Source organism: Heterodontus francisci, chromosome 1 (genome assembly GCF_036365525.1).
Source record: "Heterodontus francisci isolate sHetFra1 chromosome 1, sHetFra1.hap1, whole genome shotgun sequence".
In the NCBI taxonomy this organism is placed as follows: domain Eukaryota; kingdom Metazoa; phylum Chordata; class Chondrichthyes; order Heterodontiformes; family Heterodontidae; genus Heterodontus; species Heterodontus francisci.
This window is the reverse complement of record NC_090371.1, coordinates 57,766,714-57,778,212: the sequence shown is the minus strand read 5'-3', so window position 1 is coordinate 57,778,212 and position 11,499 is coordinate 57,766,714. Positions and strand designations below refer to the sequence as shown.

At 40.3% G+C, this 11,499-nt stretch overlaps 1 protein-coding gene across 7 annotated transcripts in view; it reads right to left on the bottom strand.

The window, feature by feature from the left end:
• Nucleotides 1-2,347: 2,347 nt before the first annotated feature.
• LOC137369594 (WD repeat-containing protein 7) overlaps nucleotides 2,348-11,499 on the bottom strand; it is a 928,502-nt gene continuing 919,350 nt past the window's right edge. For all 7 annotated transcript variants that reach the window (XM_068030905.1, XM_068030929.1, XM_068030912.1 and 4 more), the window contains one exon: nucleotides 2,348-10,422. In XM_068030905.1, coding sequence (XP_067887006.1) covers nucleotides 10,219-10,422 — 204 coding nt within the window. In that variant the 3' untranslated portion in view covers nucleotides 2,348-10,218. The remainder of the gene's footprint in view (nucleotides 10,423-11,499) is intronic.

The window sequence follows — 11,499 nt, the reverse complement described above, 5'->3', positions numbered from 1 at the left end:
GAAACCCGGCAGCTTAATCGAGGTGAAGACTTGGTGCATTCAGGAGGTGAGTGCCTATACACCTAGTTCATGGATCCTGGCATCTCGCCACCCAAGCTCTTTCGAGGCCACCAATCCCAACACCAGGCCCCCAACCAACCCTCCCCCCCTCCCCACTTCATCCCCAAGTCTGCGACCTCCTTGTTCCCCACCACCAGGACTCCAACACTCACCTTTCCCCCCACCCCACCCTCACCACCAGGTCTCCAATTAGGCTGGCTTCCGAGCAGGAACCAATTAAAACCCCACAGCATGCGCTGGAATCCAGATTTTTGGGTTCCCCGCCTGTTGCTGACCCACTTGCTCCCAGCGGGTTAAGTAAGTAAAAATTCAGCCCAATATATTTATTGAATAAATCAAGACTCCCTTTCTCCTGCTTCCCAGTCTCATCCTGCCTCCCTTGTGGATAGTTTCTCTTAACCTGTGAAGTGCCACCTTTTGGAAATTACATTCCATAAATCTTTCCTTTAAATGTCAGCAGAAAATTCCATTATTTATCCACCCTTAATACATCTAGGCTGCCACTTTAGTGCAATACTGAATGCAAGCTGTACTGTCGGAAGTGCCGTCTTTCAGATATTAAACTGGGATCAGTCTTCCCTCTCACAAGGATGTAAAATACCCCATGACACTGTTAGCAAACAGCAGAAGGTTATCCCAGAGTCCTGGTCAATATTGACCCCTAAATCATCATCACTAAATCAGATGATCTGACCATTCTTCTCACTAATGTCCAATCAATACACAGTGCTGACTGAATCATGGAATGTGTGGGGCTGGACTTTCAAAAGCTGGTGGGGTCAGGACCGGTGTGAATGCGATTTCAAAGCCGCAGGCCCAAGGTTCATCTCCAGAACCTGACAGCTCCAGGACAGTCCACAATTTTCAATGTGAGGATGGTGGTGGTGTTGGCGGGAGTGGGGGGAGGTGCAGGGAGGGAACAGGGAAGCAGCTTGCCTCCAATTAAGGGCCCATTAAGTTCATGGAGGAGCTCAATAAGTGGCTTTGGTGGGGGTGGGGGTGGAAGAGGTCTGCATTGTAATTTTCAATTAGAATTCCGGTGAGCCTGACTAATCTGGTGCACGATAGTGAACAGCTGTCAGGCTCACAGTGGACAGAGGGCAAACTTTATTCTTGGAAGATGAAATCTTTTAGGCCAGGGATCTTGCGCCAGGCCAAGTGCAGGACATTTTTTTTTAAATTTTGGAAGTGCTGCCTCCCTTCTTTATTCTGCTGGCCCTCCAAGGAGCTGCCTGCTCTCGTCGGCGAGGCAGCGGCAGGTCCCATCATGGCTGCCACCTGTCATTGCCGCTTGCATTCTGCAGTCAGCTCCTGCCGCCTGCAGACACTCGGCGCCAATAATAGGGCGCTGAGCTTGCCCTTTGCCCAATTAGAGAATTAACATTTAAAGATTGCATCGCATTAGCGATGCCGCTGAGGTGCAGGGTTGGAACCTGGAAATCATTCGCGTGTCAGGTTTCCGACCCTGCTTTGAAAATTCTGCGCATGACGCTGGCAACTTAAGTTTAACAGCAGATATGCACCAGAGTTGGAGTGACATCATCATCTTGAACTGAAGCAAACTGGGCAAACTTATTGCCCAATATTTGGTCTGCAAGCCAAACAGCTATTTTGTTCAGAGCTATTCAATTTCTACGGAATGCTGTTAACTCCAAAAGCTACAATATTGGAGCAGTGTGACTCCCAGTGCTTGCATTCCAATTAATTGACATATATATTCAAGTTTGCCCTGAAGGTCACATTTTTGCCAGGCTTGGGCAGCTTATCTTGAGGGACAGAGGAAATGAAAAGCAAAGAGCCGTTAAAATGAATTTTGTTCTTACTGCTTGCAGGACCTTGCTGTGTTCAATTTGTCTGTCGCATTTTTCTGCATAACTGCACTTAGAAGTAATTTCATTGGCTGTGAGCCACTATGTGATGTCCTGCGGTTATGAAAGAGGCTGCTGTTTCAATGCAAGTACTTTTTTTTTTCCTTCTAGTACCCATACTTCACCCTAGGAGCCATGAGCTAACTCAGCACAGCCTGAGGATTAACCTGAGACCTTCTAAGTCTGTATGGCTCAGTAACACAATGGACACTGCATTCATCCACTAAACTGGAAATTTTGATTAATGGGAGCTACTTGCTGGGGGTGGGGGCACCATCCAGCAGCTATATAAACAAAAATGGTGTATGTTTTTCCCCTGCAAATACCCACATCACAGTTTACAATGTTTAAGTCATGCGATTTCTTAAATATCTTTACTTGCTATGTCAGAAAAACAACAGTAACTTGTTGAGCTATAATTCTGCTTTAATCAAACACATGGATATAGAGTTACAGAAACCAAAAGCAACATGTTAGGATACAGACAATTAAGTTACAGGACAAACAGGCATTTACAGCTATTTAAAATGAACAAATGACATTAAATTATAATTTTTACAAGTGCCACTTAATTTGTTTTACCATCAGATGAGGAGAAAAGCCAAAGCCAGTTAATTCCATATCATGTACACAAATGACCAATCCAAATATGGTGTGCTGACGAAATCATTAAGCTGGCAATAACATTTGCAGCAGGTGTGCACCAAGGCTGAAGATATCGTAATTCTGAACTGAATCAAACTGGGTAAAATTATTGCACAGTATTTGGTTTGCAAGCTGAACAGCTGTTTTAATCAGGACTACTCAATTTCGAAGAAGCACTGTGAATTCCAAAACTACATTATTAGAACATTACATTTCCCAGAGCTTGAATTCCAATTAACGGACATTCATATCTAAGCTTTTCCTGAAACGTACATTTTTGCCATGTTTCGCCAGGTTATTTTGAGGGACAGGGGTAAGTGGAAAGTAACAGAATGTAAAAGCAACTTTGTTCTTCATGTTTACCTGATGGGTTAAACAAAGCGTGTTACTAATTGAATTTTGAGATATCAGTCCACCCCCAATGAAAGAGCCTAATATTAATGGGTGGGAGAAGAATAAGCTCCAAATTAGAATATCAAAGTCATAAGGATGCACATTTTTATATAGTTAACAACTTTGCCCCTTATTTCCAGATGATTAATCTGTTGGCCATTACCTTTGCAACCTAACTAAATTATATATATCTAACAAAGCCCGATCTAACCTTTTACTCCCTTTGGTGTTATTTGTTTCCGAGACACTCCACTGGATTCAATTAGGATGTGATTAAGAGATCTTTATTTGCCTTACAAGAGCAATCGCACTTACTATGAATAGTTTGGAGAAGCTGAAAGTTCAGTTTGGCTGCATATAACTCAGCAAAGTGACTGCTGTTGGCCATACAACCTCCTTCCTGTAGGTTCAGATATCACTTCCTTGTTCTTCTTCATAATCTTTGTGTCACCAGGTACAGGGAATAAATTTAAGGTCATCACAAAGGTATGAAGGGAGAGTTGGGAGATTTTTTAATAATGTAGAGGGTTGTTAGGACATGGAATGCCCTATGCAAAATAGTTTTGGGAGAAGAATGCAAAATAGCTTTTGAAAGGGGATGGTATGAATATTAGAAAAAAAGTTAAAAGGACAAGGGAATAGGGCAAGAGAATAGAACTAAGCGGACAGTTCTTTCAGACAGTCAACACAGGTGCGACAGGCTGAATGGTCTACTACGATGGTATAAAATCCTATGATTCTATGTACAAAACAGAAGCTGACTGCTGTAATCATTTTAATTGAGAGATAATCATAATCAAAAATGTATAATTGGAAACATGGGTGAATTCAAGATAATCAAGCTTTTAAAAATTCAGAAAAATCCTGGAATTTTCATAGTTAATCTCAAACAGGAAATGATGTACGTGACTGTCCACGATACAATGCCAAAGAAAAGTAACAACACTAGCTTCAGTCAGACAAGTTACCTGTGATTTTCCACGCAAGGAATTCTCAGATGGAAACAAATTCTGTAATACTGCTCAGTTTATTCCCAATTGTAATATGGGAGAAACTGTGTATCAATACTGGTAGAGATTCTACATGAATTTAATGGGAAAGGGCTAATAATGGTTGGCAGTAAATACTGTGGATGGGGGAAGTAATTCCAGTTCAGATTGCCATAAATTCTCAACATCTGAATTTATGATGTAAAGCATCACTTGTCCAAGCATAGGAAGGCAGGGAAATGACAGAATTTCATCAGATTCTATAGGAGAAGCCACCACTTTGAAATATAAACTCTTTCTTTTTTTGTTGGAGAAACTCAAGCTTTCCTCACTTAGTCTGAATTCAGATTGATTGGGAACTTTAATCCAGTTTTGCGTGCATTCATCAATAAATATAGAATAACTGGAATCAACTGCACCTAGACATGGGGCATTTGATAACCTGGATGTGTACAGGTCAAAGAAACACATGAATTGGTCCCAAATCCCACTTTGCATCACTATAGTTGCATATAGATATAATTTATCAGAGAAACATTCATTCATTGTATATTGTCCAATCATTGTACTGCAGATCAGCACCTTTGAAGAAGATAATAACACAAGACCATGTATTGAGGCTATTCTGATAACAAAGCAACATCAAATGCACAATGCTCACACAATTCAAAGCTAACAGCTTACAAACAATCTCAAAGACGTCAGAACAGAATTTTAGGTATTCTCATAAACATATATTTTCAACAGCAGTTTACAATTCATATATGACCTTTTTAAAAAAAAAACAAAGCAATGTCTCCATTTTGTGGTTTTTACCCGTACTATGTATCAAGTGGTCACCTTTTAAACTAGTCACATTATTTCTGGTCCATTACTAAACGAATGGTTTGAGTGACTATTCCTAAAGTATCTACAAATGTAAACTTCACTAAAATCTTGCTGAATCCATAGCTTTAACATAGATTATTAAAAAGGCAATATCTGGTGTGTAGAATTGCCTAATTAGCATTTTTTGGAATTGACTCAGATATGTTAGTTAGAAAATAGATTATGTGTTTTCTTTTGTAAAGGGTGTTATTTTATTAGTGCCGGTTTTGCTACAAAGTAATGTCTTTATATCCAGCCCATAACCCAATTTGAACTATGGTTAAAAGGCACTGAGCGCACTGGTGAAATCTGTACCATTTTTGTTTTCAATCTTCCTCCCACTTGATTACTTGTTTTTAAGTTAACATGCAGAAAAGTAGCAACATGGCTGAGAGATTCATACAAGTATAATTTCTATCTACCTGACATGGAGTACACACGCTTTCCCCTATAGGGAAACACCCCATTTACTAAGTCCCCGAGATTATGGAACAGGTTGGCAACAGTTGAAGCTTAAGGTCTCCAAGGTTTTAGTTTAGACAGGCATCAAGATCGGCGCAGGCTTGGAGGGCCGAATGGCCTGTTCCTGTGCTGTACTGTTCTTTGCTCTGTGTACAGTGCAGGAATAATGCTGGAGTTTAACCAGAGTACAGTAAGAAACTGACGCTTCCTAGCAAGCACTACTGGTAAACTTCCCATTGCTTGTCTCGCCAGGGCCATTGTATTTGTAAAAAGGTATCAAATTACAAGTCTGCCAAGAGGGGTGACAGTTTCAACCTTCCACGCTAGACATGTCATCTTAGTGCCAACTCAGCTCCAAAAAGACCCTGCTTACCTCTCCCTAAGGATGTCCATGAAAGATCACAACCTGAAATGTTAACTCTGTTTCTCGTGCCACAGATGCTGCCAGACCTGCTGGGTATTTCCAGCATTTTCTGTTTTTGTTTCAGATTTCCAACATCCGCAGTATTTTGCTTTTGTATCATTTGCAGTTGCTTCTCTTCCCACTCCTGCACTGTTACCTCCGGCGTCCCCAAGGATCTATCTTTGGCCCCCTTCTATTTTTTATTTTACCTGCTGCCCCCTCTGCGAAATCATCCAAAAGCACAGCGTTAGTTTTCACATATACACTGACGACACCCAGCTCTAACTCCCCACCATTCCTCTTGACTCCTCCACTGTTGCTAAATTATCAGACTGCCAGTACTGAATAGAAGAAATTTCCTCCAAATACCATTGGGAAGACCAAAGCCAGTGTTTTCAATCCCCACTCCAAACTCCGTTCCCTAACTACCAACTCCATCCCTCTTCCTGGCAACCATGACTGAGACTAAACCAGTTTGTTCGTGAGCTTGATGCCATATTTGATCCTGAGATGAGCTCTGACACATAGTCGTGCAATCACTAAGACTGCCGATTTCCACCTCCGTAATATCTCCCGAATCAGCTCATCTGCTGCTAAAACCCTATTCATGGTTACCTCTAGACTTGACTATTCCAACACACTCCTAGCTGGTCTCCCACATTCTACTCTCCATAAACTTGAGGTCATCCAAAACTCTGCTGCCCATGTCTTAACTCACACCATGGCCCGTTCACCTATCACCCCCTGTGCTTGCTGACTTATACTGGCTCCCAATCAAGTAACGTCTTGATTATAAAATTCTCTTCCTTGTTTCCAAATCTCTCCAAGGCCTCGCCCTTCCCTATCTCTGTAATCTTTTCCAGCCGCACAATCCTCTGAGATATCTGCACTTATCTAATTCTGACCTCATGAGGACTACCCAATTTTAATTGCTCCATTAGTGGTGGTCATGTTGCCTAGGCTCTAAGCTCTGGAATTCACTCCCTACACCTCTCTGCCTCCCTACTTTGCTTTCTTCCTTTAAGACACTCCTTAAAACCTTCCTCTTTGACCAAGCTTTTGGTCACCTGACCTAATCTCTCTCTATGTGGCTTGGTGTCATATTTTGTTTTATAATGCTCCCCTGAAGCACCTTAGGATGTTTTATTACGCTAAATGTGCTATATAAATATAAGTTGTTGTTTATATGCAATTTTAAGAACATCTATTTTAGCAGCAGCCCTGCCAACATTCAGAGAAAATTGCAGTATTTGGAAAACACAAAGTAAACCCATATAAATTTTACTTTTCAAAAAAAAAAATCAGAATCTAGTTGTCCAGGTTTTATTTAAATATCCTGTATTTTATAATTTACTCCTTTTACATTTTATTCTCTAGAATCTGAACATGAGATGGTGTGAAGCTCTCAGTTTTTCTTGAAAGGACATTTTTTCCTCCTTTGCTGCTACTCTTCTCCCTTCCGTTCTCCTCTTCTGAAGATATTTGATCTTGCTGAGTTCTGCTTCCATGGCATTGGTCTACCTCGTTCTTGTAGCCATTCTTGATAAGATGGCTTGGACAGTGAATATCAGAAGGCTATTTCACATAGTGGCATCTTAGCCAAGCTTAATTATGTCCTTAGCTGATGCCCACATAATCAATTGAGGGTCACTGATAATGATCAGAAGTGGGAATCTAAGCTGATTTCTCCTTTTTAATCCAGGGACAGGAAAGCCAATTGTAACTAATTCACTAAAGGCTCTGGCTCACACCTGGCACTGTCTTGGCTTGTATGGCCTAGCAACCGTTTGTTTTCACTAGCTCAGTCATCTGATAGGAAATAAAACATTTTATCACAATGTGAAATGTAGTGAGAAAAATCCTTGAGACACAAACTCTTAAATTTATTACTCAGATTAATACTTTAACACCTCACTTGCTTTAAGAGATGGTCACAATACTAAACGCTGAACTTTTTGGCTGTCTCGGTGTGCATATGATGGGAAAAGGCATTTTGCATGTTTATTTAACTTAGAATAGTATGAAATCCATTTTCATCATCTTGCTATTTTTATAAAATTTTGAATTACATTAACATTGTTTTAGATGGCAAACAATCCTACAGAAAACAGAAGGTTCTTTGGTGAATTTGTGAATCTACAAACATAGCTTGGAAAGAAAAGTTATCATTTACTGTTAGTTAACAAGATAGTTTCATATGAAAAGATAATGGAACTAAAATAAGCACAATATACACAAGCAAATGAATATTACCCACTGACCGTTTGAACCCAAATCATAAACCTGTACCTATTTTAAAAGCAAATACTTTTTCCACTTCTGTTCTCTTATTAGTTTGAAAACTCATTGGTGGGAGTGCAAGTTGGTAAAGCTGCAAAAAATGCATACAGGGTCTTAGAGTTCATAAATAGAGGCATAGAATACTAAAGTAAAGAAATAATGCTAATCCTATACAAATTACTTTTTAGAATCTTCTTTCCAGTTCTGCGCGTTGAAGCACAGGGAGAATGCAGGAGAGATCATTAACGTGATACCTAGGATGAGAGACTTTAATTATGAGAAGTAACTGGGACTCTTTTCATTGGAGGATTATGAAGGAATTTGATATGGTGAATCTAAAAAAAACTATTTCAATTGGCTGGTGAGTCAGTAACTAGAGTATAAATTTATGACAATTACTAAAAGAATGAATGGAAGGTTGAGAGAATTTGTTTCAAATGCAAAGGCTTGTTAGGACATGGACTGCCCTACCAGAAATCGTGGTGGAAGCAGAATTCATAACAGGTTTTTAAAAGGGAAGTGGATAATATTTTATTTATTTATGTAGAGATACAGCACTGAAACAGGCCCTTCAGCCCACCGAGTCTGTGCCGACCATCAACCACCCATTTATGCTAATCCTACACTAAACCCATATTCCTACCACATCCCCACCTTCCCTACATTCCCCTACCATCTACCTACACTAGGGGCAATGTATAACGGCCAATTTACCTATCAACCTGCAAGTCTTTGGCTGTAGGAGGAAACCGGAGCACCCGGCGAAAACCCATACGGGCACAGGGAGAACTTGCAAACTCCGCACAGGCAGTACCCAGAATTGAACCCGGGTCGCTGGAGCTGTGAGGCTGCGGTGCTAACCACTGCGCCGCAGAAGAAAAAGAAAAAATGAAAACAACGTGGGGAAGAGGCAGGGAACTGAAATGAAGCTAATAGCTCTTATATTGACCTAGCAATGGGCTGATGGGGAAACAGCCTGTGCTGTAAAATGTTATGATTGTGGATCTGTTCATCAAGGACCCCTGAAAATGAATTCAGTACACGTGGAGAATGGAACTCAAATTGTACAAATTTGACAAGCCAGGAAGAGACATATTTATAGCCATAAAGTGTATTAAATCACTGTGAAAAAGAACCATCTTCCAGAGGGAATGTAACAAGATGGGAGCAGTTACTTTGAAGAACTTTTTGCCTAGAATTAATAAAGGTAATTCTCTCCTTCATTAAAAATTTTAACTTAGCCCTTGACCTGGTATGAATATCTGACAAATAAAAGGCTTTTATTGGCACAGAAGAATTATGCATACACCCACTGTATTCAGTCATTTAATGATCCTTTCAGTCATAAATTCCTGTTAAGTGAATAGACAAGTGACAGTTTTGCCCAAACCGTACTCTCTATAACTTCTAGTTCAAATTACAAGCATCTTCTGCATCACATGCCCTCCGCAAGGACAAGGTTTTTACCATAGCAGTTTGAGCAGGTTTCAAAATAGATTTTATTTGGTTTAACAATATATGCATCTGAACTGGATTTGAAAGTATTTCAGCTATTTTATTACCAAAATCAACATTCAGAAGCTTTCTTCTCAGCTTTGTATATTTGAAGTTTTTTAAAAAAAACCTCACTGTGGCATACCAGGGCACTACAGCAACCCTCCATGAAACCCTTTCAACCAGCTAATTTTGCTGAGTGTTTTTGGTCAGATTGTCATCAATGAAAAATTAGCAAAAAAACCCAGAACTGTACCTGTGCAGATAATGCAATAATATTCTTAGAAAACTGTCATCTCAGTCCAACTACTGTTGGTGAGGAAATATTACCAAGGATTACTTGACTTTGGTCCTTCCTACCTTACACTGTGCTCCTAGGATAGTTGGAGAAGAGCCCAAATTTTGGTACAATGCATGGGTTATGCTTCATACAAGCAATTGCAGTTTTGAGACTTTTATCATAATAGTTTCTACTTACAATAGCAAGAGGGAGGAAATGATGTGCAACCACAATAAGACTGAACTCTTAAACCATCAATGACAGGAATAAGCAATTAATATTTAGTAATTGGGGACAAATACTGGACAGCCATTTCACCTCTTTTCAAAAACCCACAGAAAGTTGACATTGCAAAGAATAATAAACTTCATGAAAAAATCTATACATAAGTATCTTAATGTAAACATTAACCAGCATTGCAAACAGCACACACATTCTTATTTCTTTAGTTTGTTTCATGTGATTAAGGTAGTGGCTTCAAACCATAAATCGATGTTCTTTCCCATCATGTGCCATGAGGATGACATTGCGGTTGGAGGTCCAGATCAGACGTGCCAGTTTCAGTGCATTCTGCGAACCAGGAGAAGCAGGATGCACAGGGGGCACCTGGTATGTTTTCATACATCGGAGCTGGGGGGCAGAGTTTAGCATACCAATACTCCCCAACAGCGAAGTGTTCATCTGTAAAAGTAGAAAAGGAGTGAATAAAAAGTAATACATGAAAGCATCACAGAAAACATCATGACCAAACTACACAGAGTCATCTTATAGCATTAAGGTAGGCAGTAATTTATTTCCAGAGAAAATTCCTCTGATGGCTTAGGTGGCAAAATCTTAGTCAAGATTTTTGTCCCTGATTATTACAGTGACACCTCCTGGAAAGTGCATGTACATGTGTGCATATGGCATTCATGTGTGTGGACGTAATCAGAACACATGAAAATACATGCGTGGAAAACATTATGCAGTCTTAAAAACTAATATGCACCTATCACCCATTCCCTCACATTCATCTTTAAATTCTTTCACAAAATCTGCCACCCTAGGTAGTTCACTTCTCGAGGAAGAAAGGATTATGGGACGCTTTCTGGAGTCGGATCATATTTTAATAACTTGGCTGGCATTGTCTGTTGTGCCCCCCCATTTCAAAAAGAAGAATTTTGCGATGCTTCAAAAGCAAAATACTGTGGATGCTGGAAATCTGAAATAAAAACAGAAAATGCTGGAAACACTCAGTCGGTCTGGCAGCACCTGTGGAGAGAGAAACAGATTTAACGTTTCAGGTTTGTGATCCTGAAATGTTAACTCTGTTTCTCTCTCCATAGATGCTGCCAGACCTGCTGAGTATTTCCAGCATTTTCTGTTCCAATTTTGTGATGCTTGCCTCGCTGGAGTGGGGAGGACAATAGGAGGGGGCTGATCATGGGCTGACAGTGGCCCTCAGGATTGCTTTGGTGCTGGGAGGAGAACTCTTGCTTGTCACAACTAGGTTAAATGCTTTCAAAAAAATGCACTTCACTTTTTGTTGATGGACACTGCTTAGTCACTATGGCCACTGTGATTCCTGAGGCCCAGCGTCGGCCAGTTTAGCAAATGGGTCTTAAAGTGTGCTTTGGGCCCCTAATTTACTTAGGTAAGATGCCTAATGCCTGTTCTAGGCAGAGATGCCTGAAAAAAAAACAACCAACCCAATATGGGGTCGGATGTCTTCCAGGCATCCTTGGAGCAAGTGGCATTGCCCTCAGAAATGGCATTTGC